The sequence below is a fragment of the Hemicordylus capensis genome, chromosome 12 (genome assembly GCF_027244095.1).
Source record: "Hemicordylus capensis ecotype Gifberg chromosome 12, rHemCap1.1.pri, whole genome shotgun sequence".
Taxonomy (NCBI): Eukaryota; Metazoa; Chordata; class Lepidosauria; order Squamata; family Cordylidae; genus Hemicordylus; species Hemicordylus capensis.
The window spans coordinates 21,661,226-21,682,125 of NC_069668.1; the positions used below are offsets into that span (position 1 = coordinate 21,661,226).

General features: G+C 52.4%; 1 protein-coding gene across 9 annotated transcripts in view; it reads right to left on the minus strand.

Annotated features, from left to right (window-relative positions):
- The window catches only part of LOC128335929 (nuclear receptor corepressor 1-like), a 109,754-nt gene extending 89,345 nt beyond the window's left edge, over positions 1-20,409 (minus strand). For 4 of the 9 annotated variants that reach the window (XM_053274859.1, XM_053274857.1, XM_053274855.1 and 1 more), the window contains exons 1-2: positions 20,344-20,408; positions 2,351-2,528 (exon numbers count right to left, since the gene is read on the minus strand). In XM_053274859.1, coding sequence (XP_053130834.1) covers positions 2,351-2,458 — 108 coding nt within the window. In that variant the 5' untranslated portion in view covers positions 2,459-2,528; positions 20,344-20,408. Of the gene's footprint in view, positions 1-2,350; positions 2,529-20,093; positions 20,202-20,343 lie in introns of those variants that run through there. The other 5 variants (XM_053274856.1, XM_053274861.1, XM_053274860.1 and 2 more) reach the window with 4 other exon arrangements.
- Positions 20,410-20,900: the final 491 nt, after the last annotated feature.

Sequence of the window (20,900 nt, forward strand, 5' to 3'; positions counted from 1 at the left end):
AGATTACATGATTGACCGAAGGGATTCCATCCGGAATTTCCGTGCCCTCACGTACTTGTTTAGGTGCTTTAAATCTAGCACCGCCCTCCGGGAGCCATCCTTCTTGGGCACGGTGAACAGAACAGAGTAAACTCCCCTCCCCTCCTGACCCGCTGGGACTCTCTCTATTGCCCCTATGTCCAGCAGGTGCTGGATGGCGGCTGTAACCTCTGCATCTTTGATAGAACAGCAAGAGCGAGGTGTAGGAAGGAATTGAGGACGAGGAAGGGAGTCCAATTCTATTCTGTACCCCGATTCGATCAGTGTTAGGACCCAGGCGTCCGTCACTGTCTGGGACCACATTGGGAGGAATCTCGACATTCGGGCCCCCAGGTTGGGATCCCCCAAGTCAGAAGTGCTGCTTTCCTTGCTGTCTTCCCTGATTGGCAGCTTGTCTGTTATTGGAATTCCTGGGGGTGAAGTGTTGGCGGGACCAGGCACCTCTGGAGCCCCTAAAATCTCTATCCCGCCCCCTAAAGCTGCAGCAGAGGACCGCGTGGCCAGGGAAGAATTATCGTGGACTCTCCTGAAAGTGGATTCCGCCTTTTTCTCTGACACATCCTTTAGGGAACCCTCACCGTCTCTTGGAATCAGGGAGCCACTGACCAGCTGCGAGATGGGGGCATCGGTGCTGGGCGTCCTCAACATATCTGCTGGCTCTTATTGGAATGAATAGAAGCGGGTAGCGGAGGGAAGAGGCTTTTTATTAATGCCTGGCGTTGCCCATTCCGCCTTAATGGCCTCCGTGAAAGAAGCTGGCATAGGCAGTAGTATATCACGTGGTCTGGCTCTGGGGAAAACTAGATCACCTTTGGGATTCTGACTAGGTTCTATGGCACTTTTAGGTTGAAGGCCAATAGTATTTAATACCTTAGTCATGAGAGGGTTAAAGTCCTCTGGGGAGAACAAGCGTTGGGACCCCTGAACGTGTTTGAACTCCTCAGCCCCTGACCAATCCCCCTCCTCTCTATCGGGGCATAGGCCCCGATCCGGTCGTGTCCGCCCCCTTCCAGCCCCACTGGGGTCTCCGCCATGTCCTCTTCCTCAAGAGGCAATGGTTTCGGTACTTTGCTTTGCTTTACAGGGAGCACCTCCTTGGCAGTAGGTTCCCCCGAATCTTCCCCTGAGAGTTCAGACGAATGTATAGAAATAGGCTTTTTGCTAGGTTTTTTGGACTTTCTAATATGCTTTCTTTTTGATTTTACCTTTCTAGGTAATTGCTCTGAGGAACTAGAGTCAGAGGACTCTTCAGAAGAGGAGGAAGGGTGCCTACGCTTCTTGGATTTTTTAGATTTTTTAGGCGGCTTTAGTTGGTAAACCGTATCTACTATGGCATTTTTTAGCCAAGCCTGCCACTCAGGGGGAACCTGCTTTGGAATGGAGGGGGGAGTATCCCTCTTAGAAGTCCCCGCACCCACCCACCCTGTGCCCTGATCAGATCTCACCAACTGCTCAGTTGCATTCTGGGTTTTGGCGGGCTTTTCTCCCGCTCCTTCTGTACGGCCGCCATCTTGGAGGGGTTGACTAGTGCCCGAACTGGCCTCCATTTTGTGGCCCTCCACAATCGCCCTTATCTCCGCTTGCGAGGGGTGTGTGTGTTCAGAATCGGGCGTAGCGCTCCTGACCTGAGCTGTGCAGACAACAGGTCGAAAGCTGCTTTCTCTCTCCCTGCTTTTTCTCTCTCCTCTGCTGCAAAGAACGCTGCCGCCGATAAGCGCGTCAGGCGCTTCGGATGGTCAGCGCACTCTCTTCTGTCCGTTTTCCTCTCTTTCTCGCTACCCAGTGGTGCGATCGAACGAAGAGTTGCTAACGCTGCCCACTCTGAGGGAGACCAGTCCGACGAGACAGGAACAGCCTCTCGCACTGCCCCCTCGGACGGAGACCAGTCCGCCGAGATAGACCTTTTCTCTTAGAAATTTACATAGTCCTGCCCAGGAGCACGTGATGAGGATAACTCAATGAGATGCCTTGATAGCAGCAACCGAGAATTGGTGTCCTCACTTTAACAATGTCATTTCCCAATCAAACATCTCGTGATAATGCTACGGCTAAGCAGGCTGATCAATGGACAGAAACTGATCCCATTCTTCCTCCAAGGAAATGCTTCTTCTCACAACCACCCTCACTGCTGCCAATGCCCCCATTCACGGGACCAGCTTCTGTCCACATAATACGACTCGGATCTGTGGGCCTCGGTCACTCGCCAGTGTGACCAAGAGTGGGAACCCAGAAACCAGCTTCTGAACATGGCTGCAATCACAGCAGGAGCCACCCAGGGTTTCCCGGCACGCACACAGCACCTGCCACTTGCCTGTTGGAGCCGGCTGCCAGGGAAGGTGTACTGGACCGAGTGGGTCTGGTAGCGGCCCTGCTCCGCGCTGAACGCTCCCTGGTTAGGAGGGTAGCCTGAGCTTGACATTTTCGGAGGAGGAGTCTTTGCTACGCTTCCAGATCAAGACCGGTGAGCAAGCATGTTTCCAGGAAACCGCCTAGAGAAAGAAGAGAGTTAGAGCTGATAAGAAGCCAACGAAACCCAGCCTGGGATACCTGACCCAGCTCACCCGAGAACAGCAGTGATTGCCAGCTGAAAGCTAGGGGGCTGGTGTGTGTGTGCTGGGGGGCATGCAAGTGGGGCTCTGGAGAAGAGCAGGCCACCTTGGCTCTCCAGATGAGAGGAACCTAGGAAGCTGCCTTCTGCCAAGTCAGACCCCTGGTCCCTCTAGCTCAGGATGGCCTACCTGGACTGGCCGTGGCTTCTAGGGGTGTGCAATTCGGGTTTTCGGGTGATTCGGCTTGGACCCGAACCGAATCACCCCTGTTCTGTTTTGTGCCCGAATCTGGGTCACCCAAATCACCCTTGATTCGTTTCGGATTCGGATTTAATCCTAATCCGAATCGATTCGGGGAGGGTAAAAAGGGGCCCAGGGGGAAAATTTTGGGGTGGGGTGGTAGTGCCCAATGGGTAGAGTCTACCACCCCAATTTCAGGGGGATTGGGCACAGTCCTGATTTTTGGCGAATTTTTGAAGTTTTAGCAACTTTGGGGCAGTTCGGGGGCATAGCATGGGATCTGGGCAAAAGGAGTGGGGTGGGGTGGTAGTGCCTAATGGGTGCAGGCTACCACCCCAATTTCAGGGGGATTGGGCAAAGGGCTGATTTTTGGTAAATTTCTGAAATTTTCATGTCTTTGGGGCAGATTGGGGCAGATTGGGGCAGAAAGTGGGGCCTGGGGCAGAATAGTGGGGTGGGGTGGTAGTGCCTAATGGGTGGAGGCTACCACCCCAATTTCAGGGGGTTTGGACAAAGGGCTGGTTTTTTGAGAATTTTTGAAGGTTTAGTGACTTTGGGGCAGTTTGGGGGCAGAAAGTGGATCTGCCCCAAAAGAGTGGGGTGGGGTGGTAGTGCCTAATGGGTGGAGGCTACCACCCCAATTTCAGGGGGATTGGGCAGAGGGCTGATTTTTTGGGAATATTTGAAGTTTGGGTGTCTTTGGGGCAGATTGGGGGCAGAAAGTGGATCTGCCCCAAAGGAGTGGGGTGGGCTGGTAGATAGTGCCTAGTGGGTGGAGGCTACCACCCACCCCCAATTTAAGAGTGATTGGGCAGAGGGGTGAATTTTGGTGTTTATTTTTATGAGGTTTGTCTTCATAAGGTGAAGTGTGCTAAATTGATTACTTCCTCATATTATTCATAGTAATAGAGAGTGTGAAAAAGTGAAAGTGGGGTCATGAGAGTTGTTTAATTGAAAAAAATCTCATTTGCTATGATAGAATGAGAATTCACACCTCAGAAAAAACTTCTGTTCTGTGCCCGAAATTTTTTGCACATCCCTAGTGGCTTCTCCAAGGGTACAGGCAGGAGTCTGTCTCAGCCCTATCTGGAAATGCTGCCAGGGAGGGAACTGGGAACCATCTGCACACAAGCAGGCAGGTGCTCTTCTCAGAGCGGCCCCATCCTCTAAGGGGAATTTATTATATATTTATTTAATTTATACCCTGCTCTTCTCCCAAAGAGCCCAGAGCAGTGTACATGGTTATGTTTGTCCTCATGACAACCCCATGAGGTATATCTTACAGGGCTCACACTTCTAGTCTCCCATTCAAATGCAAACCAGGGCAGACCCTGCTTAGCAAAGGGGACAAGGATGCTTGCTTCCACAAGACCAGCTCTCATAGGAACACAGGAAGCTGCCATAGACCTTTGGTCCATCTAGCTCAGTATTGTCTTCACGGACTGGCAGTGGCTTCTCCAAGGTTGCAGGTAGGAGTCTCTCTCAGCCCTGTCTTGGAGATGCTGCCAGAGAGGGGACTTGGGACCTTCTGCATGCAAGCATGCAGGTGCTCTTCCCAGAGTGGCCGCATTATCCCCTAAGGGGAATCTCTTCCAGGGCTCACAATTGTAGTCTCCCATTCACATGCAACCCGGGGTGGTCCCTGCTTAGCAGAGGGGACCATTCATGCTTGCCACCACAGAACCAGCTCTCCTCTCTGATGCTGAACAACTCCCACCACCCCTAGCCACAACAGATCCAACAACAAGGCTGCCTACCTCTGCCCTAGAACAAGGGGTCTCAAGCTTGGGTATCCAGCTCTTTCTGGACTACAACTCCCATCATCCTCAGCTGCAAGGACCATTGTGGAAGGGGATGCTTGGCAGGCCAGCCACACCTGGGGACCCCTGTCTGAGACCCCACACGGCTTGCAGGATGCTGAACAGCAAGCAAGCACAATCTGCACGCAGGCCTCGGGATGGCTTCGCCTCCCGACTGCCGAGGTCCGGGCAGCACAGCAGTGGACAGAGGAGCAGACATGCCCAGCGGTTTCAAGCCGCACACCCTGAGGATCCCCAGAGTTAAGGAAGTTCGCTCCCATCCACCCTCATAAACAGGAGCTCAGGGCAGTTAACAAACAATCCACACACACCCCACCACCACCACACAAGCGGCATAGAATCATGGCAGTAAGACACAAGCAGCAGAGCCTGCTCAGAACATCCAACGGAGGGGATAAGAGCAGCTCCAATTGCTGTCTGCAGGGGGCAAGAGAGGGAGCGTGTGGCACTTCCCTGAGGAACAAGTCCCCAAAGCTTGGTGCTGCCACCGAAAAGACCCCGCCCCTAGTTCCCACCCAGCAGACATGCACTCAAAGCCGGCTGGAAAGCAGGGCCTCCAACCCTGAGCTCAAGCTACAGAACCAACAATGCCTCCGATGCCGAGAGAGCGCCTACTGGGCAAGCCCATCCCTCGACAGCCGCACAAGAGTGCTGGGGTCCTTACGGCAGCACCTCAAATCCCTTCTCACCCCACTGCTTCCACCCATGGGCACGGAGACCTGGCCCAATCGTTGATCAGAGTGGATCTCCACCACAGATCTGGGTGAAGAGCGGTGCTCTCGATAACGGAGCCTGAAGCAAGGGCTCTCGTCTTCTGGGACAGGAAGCCTGTGCTCGGCTTCTCTCTGCTGAGGTTTGGCGGCTTCCTCCCCGCTCCCCACAAAACGCTGCAAAGAATCTGCTTCACAGCAGAGAGAATCTCACATCCAGTTGACCCAATAATCCCATATATTGCAAAAATAGCACCACTTACATTTGAGAGAGAGAGAGAGAGAGAGAGAGAGAGAGAGAGAGAGAGAGAGAGAGAGATCTACGCAAAAGCAGAGAGGAACCAACCTGTCACACACACACACACCCCAACCTCTGCTAGTTAACAGCTACTGGTAACCATCAGCCATAGCCATCTTCGTGAGACAGAAGGAACACAATCCGAAATCATCCTGATGGTGCCGACTGGCCAGCCTTGCTTGCCAGAGCAGAATCAGGCCTTCCATTTGAGAGGTGTCAATGCCCAGTTTCAAAAGGTACCACAGCCACCCCTGGTGTGCTCCCACCCACATCAGCATGACCAGAGTTTGGCTCTTCCAACAGAGCCAACATCATTTATTGTCTAAAAGAGTTGTACGCCCCCGTTCTTCACGTATGAATTCGTGGCGATTTACGGCACGTTTGGGGGGAAGCCGCAGCAAAACAGAATTGCTTCAAAGATCCCATAAAAACAGAGGGATAAAAGACAATCATTAAAACAAGGCAGTCAAAGAACGTAGGAACATAAGAAGCTACCATATACTGAGTCAGACCCTTTGTCCATCTCGCTCAGTAGTGTCTGCACAGACTGGCAGCGGCTTCTCCAAGGTGGCAGGCAGGAATCTCTTGGAGATGCCAGGGAAGGAACTTGGAGCCTAAATGCTCTTCCCAGAGCAGCTCCAGCCCCTAAGGGGAATCTCTTCCAGTGCTCACACTTCTAGTCCCCCTTTCATATGCAACCAGGGCGGATCCTGCTTAGCTTAAGGGGACAAGTCCTGCTTGCTACCACAAGACCAGCTCTCTTCCCAAAGAGAACAAAGTGTGTGTATAACAGGCCTTGATGAGTTTTCATTTGATCTAGGACCCTGCCCAAAAATGCAGGAGCCGGAGAACAGCCGTTTGACAAAATTACCAGACTTCGTGATGGACACTGTTTATTTCCTTTTAACACTCTTGGAACAGAAAGCGAGCTGCATGGGGCAAAGAAAGATTCTATTCCATAGCTCTACCTCCGAACAGCCTAGTCGAGGTGCCGCGGTTAAATTTCTAAGCACCGCGGTTCCCTAGCACCTGGGATTTGTCAAATCCTGATATACTGATATGAAAGAGACAGGCAGAGAAAGTTAGGGGAAGGCCTGCTGAAATGAGGTTCTTGATGGGTCTGCCCCCCAACTCCGTAAGTGGCTGGTTGGCACGGAGTCCATATTCTGAACCCAGCAAAGGCTGAATGGACTGCAACACTCACTGAGCCAAGACCCAGGCAAAGGACTCCCTCTTTAGGGCAGCAGCAGAAGCTCTGTCGCTCCCCACACACGCCCCAGCTGCTCACTCCCTGGGCATGGCAGAGATGCAGAATGAAGGGCCACTTTGACAACTTTTGTTCCAAAGTGAGCAAACCATGAGCTGAGGTGCGTACCTGCACTGAGAAGGGGGTTGGATGAGAAGACCTCCGAGGCGCCTTCCCACTCCAGCATTAGGAACATAGGAAGCTGCAATATACTGAGTCAAACCATTGGGCCATCTAGTTCATTACTGTCAACCCAGACTGGCAGCGGCTTCTCCCAGGTTGCAGGCAGGAATCTCTCTCTCAGCCCGATATTGGGGATGCTGCCAGGGAGGGAACTTGGGACCTAGATGCTCTTCCCAGAGAGGCTCCATCCCTTAAGGGGAAGATCTCACAGTGCTCACATGTGGTCTCCTATTCATATACATCCAGGGCAGGCCCTGCTTAACAAAGAGGACAAGTCCTGCTTGCTACCACAAGACCAGCTCTCCTCTGCATTCTAGGAGGGAGGAGGGTTCTCTTTCATTATACTTCTATGCCACCCTGCCTCCAAGGAGCTCAGGGCAGGGCACAAGATCTCCCTGTCTGTTTTATCCTCACACCAAGCTAGGTCAGGTGGAGAGAGAGAGAGAGAGAGAGAGAGAGAGAGAGAGAGAGAGAGAACAAGGTTAGCAAGCTTCATGGCTCTCCTGCTTCTAGCGGAGCCCTCTAACCACTACACTGCCCTGGCTCGACAGGCAGGCCAGACTGAGCTCTAGGGGTCCCCAGCTGCCCACCCCAACCAGAACTGGCACCACCAAAGGGAGAAAAAACTGAGGGCATCAAGAGGAGCTGGTTTTCAAAGAAGCGGCCACGAAAAAGCCTTCTAGGTTTCTCTAGGAGGAAGAATCTGACCCATTTGGCTCTGGCAACCAAACACCACAGGGATGACCCTCTGTTCCCTCCCAGAACACCCCCCCCACATCACTTCACTCAGAAGAACAAGCAAACAGAATTAGACTCAGGCACAACCACCTTAAGTGGCGCAGCGGGGAAATGCTTATGCTTGACTAACAAGCAGAAGGTTGCCGGCTCGAATCCCCGCTGGTATGTTTCTAAGATTATGGGAAATACCTTTATCGGGCAGCAGCCCGATCTAGGAAGATGCTGAAAGGCATCTTCTCATGCTGCGCAGGAGGAGGCAGTGGTCAACCCTTCCTGTATTCTACCAAGGACAACCACAGGGCTCTGTGGGCGCCAGGAGTTGAGAGCGACTTGACGGCACTTTACCTTTACTGCACACAAACACGCGCACACACCCCATCAGGAAATGCAGTGAGCACCGGAATCGAAAGCACGAGTCAAAACAGAGCAAGGCGAAGAAGTGGTTTTCCTGGACCTCCCCCCACCCTGAGAGAGGAAATTCTGGCTCAATTCAGTGGCCCGTGAATTATGAATCAGGAAGTCCCTGGTTAGAAAGCGAACCTCTGCCATGCACAGTGCACACAGTCACTAGACTCCTGGTAAACGTGCACAGCAACTTAGGTAGACCTTTATCCCAAGTCCATTGACTGACCCGTCTAACCCATGGTGCATGCCGGCCGCAGCGACTTGTGAGGATTTGAGACAGGGGTCTTTTCCCAGTGCCACGGAGATATAGGAGAGATACTGCCAGATTGAATTGGGGCCTTCTGCACGCAGAGCAGGCACTCTGTCGCCAAGGTCTGGATGCTCGGGACGAATACAGGGAGCAGCCTTCTACCGAGCCAGACTCCTTGTCCATCTATTATTAATTATTATTAATTATTATTATGATTATTATTATTAATTCAATTTCTATACCGCCCTTCCAAAAATGGCTCAAGGCGGTTTACGTAGAGAAATAATAAAGAAATAAATGAGATGGTTCCCTGTCACCGAAGGGCTCACAATCTAAAAAGAAACATAAGTCAGACACCAGCAACAGTCACTGGAGGGATGCTGTGCTGGGGATGGAGAGGGCCAGTTACTCTCCCTCTGCTCAATAAAGAGAATCACCACGTTAAAATGTGTCTCTTTTAGCTCTGTACTGCCTGCTGTGAGAAGCTGTGCCCCCCCACCCCCGCCAGGATGGCACGTTTGAGCACATGAGCACACCCCCACCTGCATTCTAGCAACCTCTTGCTAATATTGACCTCTATCACTGCAGGGGTTCGGAACAGAGGAAGCTGCCACATACCGAGTCAGGCCCTTGGTCCATCTAGCTCAGTACTGTCTACACAGGCTGGCAGCAGCGGCTTCTCCAGGGCTGCAGGCAGGTGCTCTTCCCAGGGGAATCTCTTACAGTGCTCACAGGTCTCCAGAGGCATAACTAGGGGAGAGGGCACCCATGTTTGCCCCTCTCTCTGGAGGTCTCTCCAAGTAAGGGAGATAATGAAGGGGGGCCTGGGATAATCAAGGGGGGGCCTAAGCAAAATGCTGCTCTTCCATCACCCTTGCTTAGCACCTCAGTGCCCAAAGTGCAGGGTGCTCTCACGTCCAAGGGTGGAGAAATGTTGGCTCAGCTTATCAGCCCAATATTTTACTCATCAAGCTATGTTGGTACATTGCTCATCAGGACGTTTTTTTCACTCTTCAGGCATCCTTTTTCACTCGCCACAGACTAGTTGACGAGTGGATTTCTGCAGCCTGGCTCATGTCTACCATTTGCCAACACTGGCCAAATCGCCCTACCCAGCAGTACCTCAGTTTTCCTCCTGCGTCAGATGGGAGGCGGCCATGGCCCACAAAAGCTACCAGGCCTTGGGCTCCAGGTACATTAAGGACCACCAGCTAGCTGCTGAGTCCACCCACCTGACCAGGACAGCCAGGAGGGCACTGTTCTCAATACCTGCAGAAGCTCTTTTATTGAGAACATGGGGCAGGGCCTTCCCAGTGATTGCCCCTAGGGCTGTGGAACTCACTCTCAGAGGAGGGCCATGGGGCTCGTTCACTCCCACTCTTTCAGAGGGACTGCAGCCTGCTCTTTTTGTTCCTCCGAGAAGCCCTGTGTTTTCCTTTCAGTTTGTTTAGTGTTATGTTTTTAAATGAAATGTTATTGTTCCTCATTTGTCATTTACCACCGTGGAGGAGAGTGGGTCTTGCAAGAGTGAACATGAATGGCCCCGTGCTAAGCAGGAAGTGCCCTGGTTTGCATTTGTATGGGTGGCTACCTGTGAGCGCTGTAAGACCTTCCCCTTAGGGGATGGGGATGGAGCTCAGAAGGAGAGCACCTGCTTGGCATGCAGAAGGGCCCAGCTTCAATCCCTGGCAGCATCTCCAGGTAGGGCTGGGAAAGAAAAACTGCCTGAAACCATGGAGAGCAGCTGCCAGTCAGTGTCAACACGACTGAGCCCGATGGACCAAGGGTCTGACTCAGTAGAAGGCAGCTTCTGGTGAACCATGGGATCTCGGGACAAAGGACAGGAGGCACACAGGTATGTCATGATTAAGTAGGACAACACAATATTCTTGGCTTTCTTGATTCTGTGAACTAAGAAACACTTCACTCGTGTTTCCTCTGCGCAGAAACCCATGTGGGGTAAGAGCTTGGAAACCTGCCTGTTGATAGCTTCATGTGCATTTCTTTCGGAAGAATTACAAACCGGAGCATTGGTCAATTACCGTGAAGGCTTCTTCTGGTTGCTGCTGTCAGGGCATCTCATTGGGTTATCCTCGTCACATGCTCCTGGGCAGGACTATGTAAATTTCTAAGAGAAAAGGTCCTATAGAGCCGGACGGGGATAACCCCACCCCAGTTCTTATAGGCCGAGTCACGGAAGACAGAGAGTAATAACAACAGAATCGCCATACATGGTACAGGAAAGAACAGAAGAGATGATACCCCTGTCAATTCCAGCCGTCCCCATATTTAAACAGATAAGCCAATACTTTTCCCATGGAGTAGAACAGCAGCAAATTATGAAGAGACGGTAAAAAAATATAAGGGTGGGCTGAGATGCCTTGACAGCAGCAAGCAGAAGAAGCCTTCACGGTAAGTGACCAATGCTCCGTTCTCAGTTGCTGCTATCCAGGCATCTCATTGGGACATACCCAAGTAGTATGTCTCCGGGAGGGAACCCACCAGCTGCTCTACTCCTGGGGAAGCACCCTCTGAAGAACCCGCCTCCCAAATGCTGCCTGGGCGGAGGCGTACAAGTCAATTCTATAATGTTTTATAAAAGTGGAGGGACTCTTCCACACTGCTGCCTTACAAATTTCCTGAATGGGGGCATTGGTGGCGAAGGCCGCTGATGTAGCCGTTGACATGGTAGAGTGGGCCCAGATGTTATCCGGTGGGCGTACTTTTTGAGTCTCGTATGCTAATGATATACACGCCCTGATCCACCTGGCAATTGATTTGGAAGACACCACCTCTCCCATGGAAGTTGGTAGATATGATATAAACAGGGATTCCGTCTTGCAGAATTCAGCAGTTCGTTTAATGTATTGCTTCAAGCACCGTCGAACATCCAGTTTATGCCACAACTTCTCATGAGGGTGAGTAGGCTGCGGGCAAAATGATGGAAGAAAAATGTCCTGTGCCATATGAAACTCAGAAAGCACCTTCGGGAGAATGAACGGGTCCGGGATGAGTCGGACAGAGTCCAATGTACCAACATTATACCGTAGGACTTGTGCACCGATAGTGCCCTCAATTCGGAAACCCTTCTGGCTGAAGTCACCGCCACCAGGAAGGCCAGCTTCAGAGAGAGTAGCCTCAGGGGGATCGACCGAATAGGTTCAAAGGGCGCCTGTTGTAATGCCCTCAGAACAAGGTTCAGATCCCAGGAAGGGAAACGGTAGGGGTTTGTCCGAACCGGTCCGGAGGCCATTCAAAAGGGCTCCGAAATCTCCAGACCGGTTCGGACGTGGCCGGTTCGGGTCCGGGTGGGGGGTCTTTCTTTAAGGGCGGTGAGGGCTTGCGTACCCCTCCCGCCTCTTTGCCCCCTCCAGCGCCCGTATATGACCAAGTAATTGGGGCGCTGGAAACCAGCCGCCCCCGCCGCCTCCCCCGCAAGCGGATTAGGCCCAAAGCTACTGCTGCCCCCGTCGCTCGCCCACCCGCCCTCCCAGCAGCCCGGCCTCCTCCCTCCCTCCCAGCTGCCCAGCCCGAGTCCTCACCAGAAGTTGATTTAAAAATAGAGAGGAGCTCGCGAACAGAGCTCCTCTCTCGGCAAAATCCCAGACGCTACTGAGGCTTTGCGCGGCGCGGAGGCCCGGTCTACCTGCCAGGACGAGCCTTCTAGCCCCACCGGGGCCTCCAGTATGTCCTCTTCCTCAAGAGGCAATGGTTTCGGTACTTTGCTCTGCTTTATAGGGCGCACCACCTTAGCAGTAGGTTCCCCCGAATCTTCCCCTGAGAGTTCAGATGAATGTATGGAAATAGGCTTTTTGCTAGGTTTTTTGGATTTTTTAATATGCTTTCTTTTTGATTTTGCTTTTCTAGATAATTGCTCTGAGAAACTAGAGCCAGAAGACTCTTCAGAAGAGGAGGAGGAAGGGCGCCTACGCCTCTTGGATTTTTTAGATTTTTTAGGCGGCTTTAGTTGGTAAACAGTATCCACTATGGCATTTTTTAGCCAGGCCTGCCACTCAGGGGGAACCTCTTTTGGAATGGAGGAAGGGGTATCCCTCTTAGAAGTCCCCGCAACCGCACCCCCCCCCCCCCGTGCCCTGATCAGAGGCTGCAGAGTTGCGTTCTTGAATTTGGCGGGCTTTTCTCCTGCTCCCTTGTGCGGCCGCCATCTTGGGAGGACTGAATTGCAATCGAGCAGGCCTCCATTTTGCGCCCCTCCGCAATTGCTCGTATCTCTGCTTGCGATGGCGGGGGTTCTGGAACCAGGCGCAGCGCTCCTGATCTGAGGCGAGCAGTCAGCAGCTTAAAGGGCACTTGTTCTCTTTCTTCTGCTGCTATCAACGCTGCCGCTGAATAGCGCGTAAGGCGCTTCGGACGGCCAGCACACTCACTCCCCTCTGTCTTGCTCTCGTTCTCGTCGCCCAGCAGCGCGATCGAACGCAGAGCCTCCCGTGCTGCCCGCTCAGACGGAGACCAGTCCGTCGAGACAGCAACAGCCTCTCGCACTGCCCCCTCAGACGGAGACCAGTCCGCCGAGTTAGGAACAGGGAGGATCAGGGAGCTTTCCTTTACGTGCCCAGCAATCGTCGGAGGCGGAGCGCCAAGTAACCTAGCGTTCCTCGGGAACCGCGCTGTAGCACGTCCCGCTGGAACTAGAATGTTTAACCTCCTTTTTTGTACAATTATTACCCCTTTCTGCTTGCTCCATACACCGGGGGCAAGTTAGTTGGGGGGGATGAAACAACGACCCACACAAACAGAATTTTTTTTTAAAAGAACGATAAGGAAGAACGCGAGGGAACACAAACGACTCACAAACACTCAAGACAAATAGCTCTAAAAACCTGATTATGAGGGACAACGAGCAACAGCCTGCCAGGAGCAACGCAGGACTATAAGAACTGGGGTGGGGTTATCCCTGTTTGGCTCTATAGGACCTTTTCTCTTAGAAATTTACATAGTTCTGCCCAGGAGCATGTGATGAGGATAACCCATTGAGATGCCTTGATAGCAGCAACCGAGAAAGCCACAGTTTTCCAACAGTCCAGCTTTATTTTGTGGTACAACTGTGTAGGATGAGGGCCATAAAGCTGAGGGTTACGATCCTCCAGAGCAGGGATTCTCAACATTGGGCCCCCAGATGTTATTAGACTTCAACTTCCATAATTGCCAGCCCCAGTGGCCTTTGGTTGGGGATTATGGGAGTGGAAGTCCAATAACATCTGGGGACACAACGTTGAGAATCCCTGCTCCAGAGCATACTGCCTCTGTTGACTGGCAAACCATTTTTACTACTACAGAAGGGGCGCCCAACCTGGGGGCCCCCCAGAGGCTGCTGAACTACAACTCCCATCACCCACAGCCACACAATAAGTTGGGCCTGGGGCTGATGGGAGTTGTAGTTCAGCAACCTCTGGAGGCCCCCAGGTTGGGAACCACTGTATTACAGGAACCAGTTAGCAAGAATGCTTGTTTAGAAAATATTTTTAATTGAAAACTTGATTTAATACCAGAACATTGCCGTTTTAAGACATCTACAGAGCGAGGACGCACTTGCTCTGTCCCTCAGAAAAGGCCATTCTGTGCAGACTACTGCATGGAATTATTATTATTACATTTACAGTATATCCCACTCTTCCTCCAAGGAGCCCAGAGTGGTGTACTACATACTTGAGTTTCTCCTCACAACAACCACCCTGTGAAGTAGGTTAGGCTGAGAGAGAAGCGACTGGCCCAGAGTCACGGAGCAAGTAGCATGGCTGAATGGGGACTTGAACTTGGGTCTCCCCGGTCCTAGTCCAGCACTCTAGCCACTACACCACACTGGCTCTTGGGCATGGTGGAATGGGATTAGCCAAGTGGTGCAGGCATCTACTGGTCAGTGCCTGGAACGTCACCGACAAGCAGCAACACCCTCACCCCCACCACAGATATGCACCTTTGTATTTTTAAATTAATTGTATTGTGAGATTTCTAAGATCTTTTGAAGTGTTCTCAGGGAATCTGCACTTCCCTGCTACACCACTGCAGCAGCAGAGTGCTCACGGGCTGCTCGTTTAAATAAAAGCATATATGTATGCTGAAAGAAAGAAAGAAAAAGAAATCAGAAGTAGCAAGCTTGTCCCACGGCAATGCCATTTGGCGGCCCTGGGCGAAAGAGAGGAGGAGATGGGAAGGAGGGAATCTTTCCAGGAGCCAACCTAGATTAAACTTAGGAAGGGAAGGGAGAGGGAGGTCTCTCCAGCTCAACAGGGAGATATCAAACACCCTCCTCCCTCAGCCCATTAGTGGTTTAGCCTTCAAATATCCGAAGGGCTGCCACAAATAGGAGGCGGAGCAGCCTTGTTCTGAATGAGGGCCAGACTAGAACCAAGGGACTGAAATTACAAGGAAGCAGATTGAGGCTAGCCTGAGGAAGAAATCCCTAACTGCACAGGCTGTTGGACAGTGGAACAGCCTGCCTCATGCGGTGGCGGCTCTGCTTCACAGGAGGTTTTCAAAGAGAAGCTAGACAGCCATCTGCCAAGGGTGGATTAGAAGACCTTTAAGGTCCCTTCCACCCCTCAGATTCTACAAGAGGGTAGCATACTGCAAGCCCTGTATAAAGCCAGCCCAAGAACCCCACGGCTACACACCAAATCTGTACCCCCGGGCCATTGTCTCGAAAGACCAGAACAGACCCCTGCCAATTGAGCAAAGAGACTACCTGCTGAAGTGGTGATTCTCTTATATTTAGCACGGGGAGAGCAACTGGCCCTATCCAACTCCAGCACAGCATCCCTCCAGTGGCTGTCACTGTTGTTTACCTTATGTTTCTTTTGAGATTGTGAGCCCTTAGGGGACAGGGAGTCATCTTATTTATGTGTTTGTTTTTCCATGTAAACCGCTTGGAGAACTTTGGTTGAAGAGCGGTATATAAATATCCATAGCAGTAGTCGAGTGCTTTCGATTCCTTGGTCGGCCAATAGATAGCCAGTAACAGGAGATCTCATGACGTTTCACAGACCCAGACAGCACGTGGCAGACTGCTGGGCCAGACCACAAGGCCAAAGCCACAAAGATGTGACCCGCCAGCAAAGGTGTTTTGCGAATCCACATTTACACGGCTAGATTCCCCAACTCTTTCCCGTGTCCGGAGCTTCTCTCCTGGGCTGCAGGACTGCTTTGCCATCGGCTATTGACACAGCTGGGATAACAACAGCTCCCATCTCACACACGCACACACACACACACACACACACTGAGCCAGGCGCAGAACATCTGCGCCTCCATCGGCCGCTTCTCCCACCCTCTGCTTCTCCCCAACGCCAGGCCCGTTTCTTCCACCCCATCCCGCGTGCTTTCTGGATTCAAGGTGCTGGTATTGACCTTTAAAGCCCTACACAGCTTGGGGCTGGGGTACCTGTCGGACCGCATTCGCCCATATGAATCTGCCAGGGCCCTCCGCTCATCGTCTCAGGCCCTGCTCGTGGCCTCACCATTAACAGAGATCCAGTTGTCGGGGAGTAGAGACAGGGCCTTTTGGGTTGTGGCCCCTTGGCTTTGGAATGCCCTCCCTGAAGAGGTTCGCCATGCTCCCTCCCTCAGTGTTTTTAAAGAACATCTTAAAACACACCTTTTAAAGGCGGTTTTAAAAGAGCCCCTGGTGGCGCAGTGGTAAAACTGCCGCCCTGTAACCAGAAGGTTACAAGTTCGATCCTGACCAGGGGCTCAAGGTTGACTCAGCCTTCCATCCTTCCAAGGTCGTTAAAATGAGTACCCAGAATGTTGGGGGCAATATGCTAAAAATCATTGTAAACCGCTTAGAGAGCTCCGGCTATAGAGCGGTATATAAATGTAAGTGCTATTGCTATTTTAATGCTCCATTTTTTTTTTGTTATATCTGGTAGGTTCTTTAGCTTTTTATAATTTTCAGTTTTTAGTTTTTAAAATAAGCTTTAATTTGAACCATAATGATTGTGGTTTTTAATCTGGCAACTTTTTGTGTTTAATTTAGTTAATTTTATTACTTTTATTGTATCTTGTATCTATCTTATTGTTGTGAGCCGCCCTGAGCAGTAGCGCACTGGAGGGGCGGGGTATAAATATTTTAAATTAACAAAAATAAATAAACCACCTTACAGGGTTCCTCACAGAGCATAAAAGCAATGTATTCTGCAATGTGCCTGGAGCACACAGGATAGGGTGGAAATAAGTCGAAATGATTAGCAGCAATCATGCCAATCACTTTCGAGAATTCAAAATGATTCACACATCTTTCTGCAATGAGTTCCCCCAGAAGACTGAGCAGAGTTGTTGTAGAACGTGAGACATATACACAATAATGATCTGGAAAATATCACTCCCTGAGAAAAAAAGAAAGAGAGAAAGAGAGCTGCTTCCTAAAGGGCCTCTTATGAGTTTCTGACAGAAGTGAGATTTGAGTCAGGGTCTTATGTATGAATGAATATATTAAACTGCTGTCTACTGAGTCAGACCTTTGGCGCATCTAGCCCAGTGCTGCCAACACTGACTGGCAGCTGCTTTTCAGGGTTTCAGACAGAGAAGGGTCTTTCCCAGGCCTACCTGGAGATGCTGTCAGGGACTGAACCTGGGACATTTTGCATGCCAGGCAGGGGCTCTGCCACTGAGCTGCGGCTCTTCCCACTATGGGGCACTAACTCACAAGTTAACAAATCAATCCTTCCGTCACGAAACCAAGAAGCTGCTGAAGATGCTGCCACAGTGATCTAACACAGCAGAGCAAGGGATACCTGTAAGTAATTAAAAGTCAGAAGAGGAATGGCCACATCTTGGACAAAGGAGCATGTATGTTGCGGACTGAATGAATAACCTGCTCCCATGAAGAAAACACACAGCTACGCAAGAGCCCACCAAGAGCCAATCCCAAAAAATGGAGACGATTGCGGAACTTGGGAGCTGGCGGAATTCCGCAATGGCACCCCCAGGAGCAGCTTTCGGGGAAGCCACTCGGCATTGGGACCCTGGCCACTCAGCCCAGGAGAGGCTGGAGATGCTCATGGCAGAGCGGAGGGAACTGCTGGCGCCTCTGTTTGTGTGTGTGTGTGTATGTGTGTGTGTGTGTGTTGCAAGGGGCAACGATTCAACCTGCCGCTGCTGGGAACAGGAAAGTGAGGCAGCGACTCCTCTTTCGAAACCCCAGCAAGCTGCCCTCGCTCCCACTCACCCCCAGCGTCTAGACAGACACATCCCTGACAAATCCGCTGCACGGTGACGGCCAAGGGGACTTCCCCAACAGAACCTGCCCTCTTTTCCCCACCTCTGCCAGCTGCCACGGCCCACGGCAAACCCGACAGTAAGGCACACACCCTGTCATTGGGCCCGGCACCAACCCAGTCTTGCTGGATGTTTCCTCCAGCCCACCCTATCCTGAGGGCTTGAGGCAGGCAGCCAGTATCACACCCCCTGATACGAGGCCTTGACCCTTGCTTTTCAGGGCCTGCCTCGCCAGGGCAGCGCTGCCTCCCGTGAACCTGTCTTGACCCAACACGCCAACAGCGCACGCCATGTGAACCAGCTCAATCTGTCCATCTCTTGGACTCCAGCTACTGCCCGATGACCAACTACTTCCCCCCTCTTTTTAAAAAAAGAGAAAGACAGCCCAACAACGCATCTTAGGTGCCGGGGAAAAACAGCAGCAGCTGCTCAGATCCTGCCACAGGAAGACCCCGCAATAGCCATGCTCCCCGCCTCCATTCACTCCAAGCCTCAACCCACAACATACTTGCTTCTTCTGCACACTGATGGAGAATCAACACAACTTCCATGACACGCACACACATACGCAACTCCCCAGCCCCCCCCACCACACTCCTTTGCTTGATCTCAGCAATTTTCCCCAATACCCCTGAAGACCACAGCCGCCCCTTGGCAGAGGACTGGTATTAGCCTATACGATTTAAGAGAAGCCAGCAGGATTCACCAATACAAGGGACTCAATCTGCAGAGCACTGGATAGCATAAGTAAGGGGTGGCCAGCCTCAGGCTCTCCAGCGGTGGTGGGACTACAACTCCCATCTTCCCTGCCACAAGAAACTGCAGCTGGGGGTGATGGGAGTTGTAGTCGGCTCCTCTCAGCTCCCTCACTAAACGGGCCTTCCCTGGGACCTGACCAGCTCTCTCCACCCCTCCCTGACAGGTCATCACACCCAGTTTCCACAAAACCCACTCTCTCTGGCATCTCCCGAGCCCCACGACCCACTACTGTATTTCTTTATCCCCCCCATCCCTTGTCTGAGCTACAAAACCCCCTTCGCTCCCGCGACCCTTCATTCTCCTCCCCACTCAACCACCTTACCACCTTTCCCTGCCCGAGGGATCTCTCCTCCACCCTCACAAACCACACATGCTTTCCCAAGTCCCATGACCCCAACCACCCAATCCAGGCCTTACCAACTTGCTGGACAACATCTCCCATCACCCCCTTCACCACTGTGGATGGGGATGATGGGAGCTGTAGTCCTATACCTGGGGACGAAGGCTGGGCACCCCAAGACCCCCAGAACTGCCGGAGACAGGGATTTGCGGATGTTGTTGACTACAACTCCCATCATCCCCAGCCAAAAACCAATGCAGCCGAGGATGAATACAACACAACAAATATTTATATACCGCTTTTCAACCAAAGTTCCCAAAGCAGTTTGCATAGGTATAAAATAAATGAATCAACTGGCTCCCTGTCCCCAATGGGCTCACAATCTAAAAAAGAAATATAGGAGAGACACCAGCAACAGCCACTAGAGGAATGCTGCCACTGCTACTACTACGGATATTTATATACTGCCCTTCAACCAAAGTTCTCAAAGCAGTTTACTTAGAAAAATAAACGATACATAAAAATAAGAAGGACCCCTGTCCCCAAAGGGCTCACAATCTAAAAGGAAACACAAGATAGGCCCTAGCAACACTCACTGGAGGGATATTGTGCTGGGGATGGATAAGGCCAGCCGCTCTCCCCTGCACAATAAAAGGAATAGCCACTTTTAAACGGTGCCTTTTTGCTCAGCGAGCAGGGGCATGCTGGCTGGGGATGATTGGAGTTGTAGTCAACAACACCCACAAACCCCAGGGGGCGAGGATCAGGGTCAAAAACATCGGGGGAAACTGTGGCAGGGGACGCTGCCCAGGACCAGGCAAACCCCGCTCCCCATCTCGTCTCTCCACCACCCCACCAGCACCAGCTTGCCCAACCCGCTCCCCACCAGCTCTCCCTCTCTCCGCTTTGTCGTACTCCCCTAGACCAACCCCCCCCACACACACCGCATTCGAGCTCCTCACTCCCTGTCCTGAACCCCCTGCACGGATGCGCCCTCCCTCGACCCCAGATCCCCCCAAGGGGGGTCAAAACGACCCCAGATCCCCTCAAGCGGGGTCAAAACGGGGGGTCAAGGCGACCCCACGCCGCCCCTCCCCTCTGCTCCCCCTCGGGCCAGGGCCCAATCAGCCCTCTCTGCCTCAGGCAGCCTCCCACCCCCGGTCGCCCCTCCCCCACCTGTCAGCGCCCCTCCCCCACCGCTCTCTCTCTCTCTGCCCCCAACGCTCCTTCTCTCTCCTCCCCCGCCCTTCTCGACTGAGGCTCCCCTCCTCCGCGCTCTCACCTACCCTCCTCGGCAGGCGCGGGCGTGGCCGTGCTCGCTGGGCTCCACCGGAGCCTCGCCTCACCTCAGCGCCTCCGCTGCCATCTTGGTTCCCCCTCCCTTCCCCCCCGCGCGCCCCTCCCCCTCCCCCCGAAGTCCTGGAAGCTGCATAGCAATAATAATATATATGTTTTTAAAAAACAACCCTAAATCCACGCCGGATTTTATTCAGGGTTTCGCTTTCCAGAAAGCAGCCGCAGTCAGCCTTCACCTCGGAGACGGTTCTCCGCCGGCCGCAAAGTGAACGGCGGGGCTGGGAAGCCTGGAGCGGGGAAACAGCCACTTCCTCACTACACCGCTGCCAGGACCCTCCGGCCAGTGCTCCGCGCTAGCAATGAGCGAGCCACCTCCCCTCGGGCTGTTGGGAGAGGAAGACAGCAGCTCTGGCCAATAGGAGAGCGCGGGGGCGGGGCGCTGAATACTGGCCAATGGAGAAGCAAATTGCGGGGGGAGGGCACCGTGCGCAGTACTGACAAGAAGACGAGATGGTAGGTTGGGTTTCTTTTTTCTGAGTGATAAGGCAGTGGCCAACCACAGAGCAGGAACTAAGGAGTTTCTGACAGGATGGGGGATACAGGGCGGAGCCTCCCGAGCCTCCCTGACCAATGAGAACGCAGTATTAAGCCAGGGTTAAATGAACTAATGAGAAAACAAAGATAAGCGAGATAAAATTGACAGGAGTGAGGAGGGCAGGAAAAGGAGCCAGTTTTTCTAAGCTGTACTCTTTTGACTTCTTTGCATCGAACTGGATACGCATGTCTGGAAGGG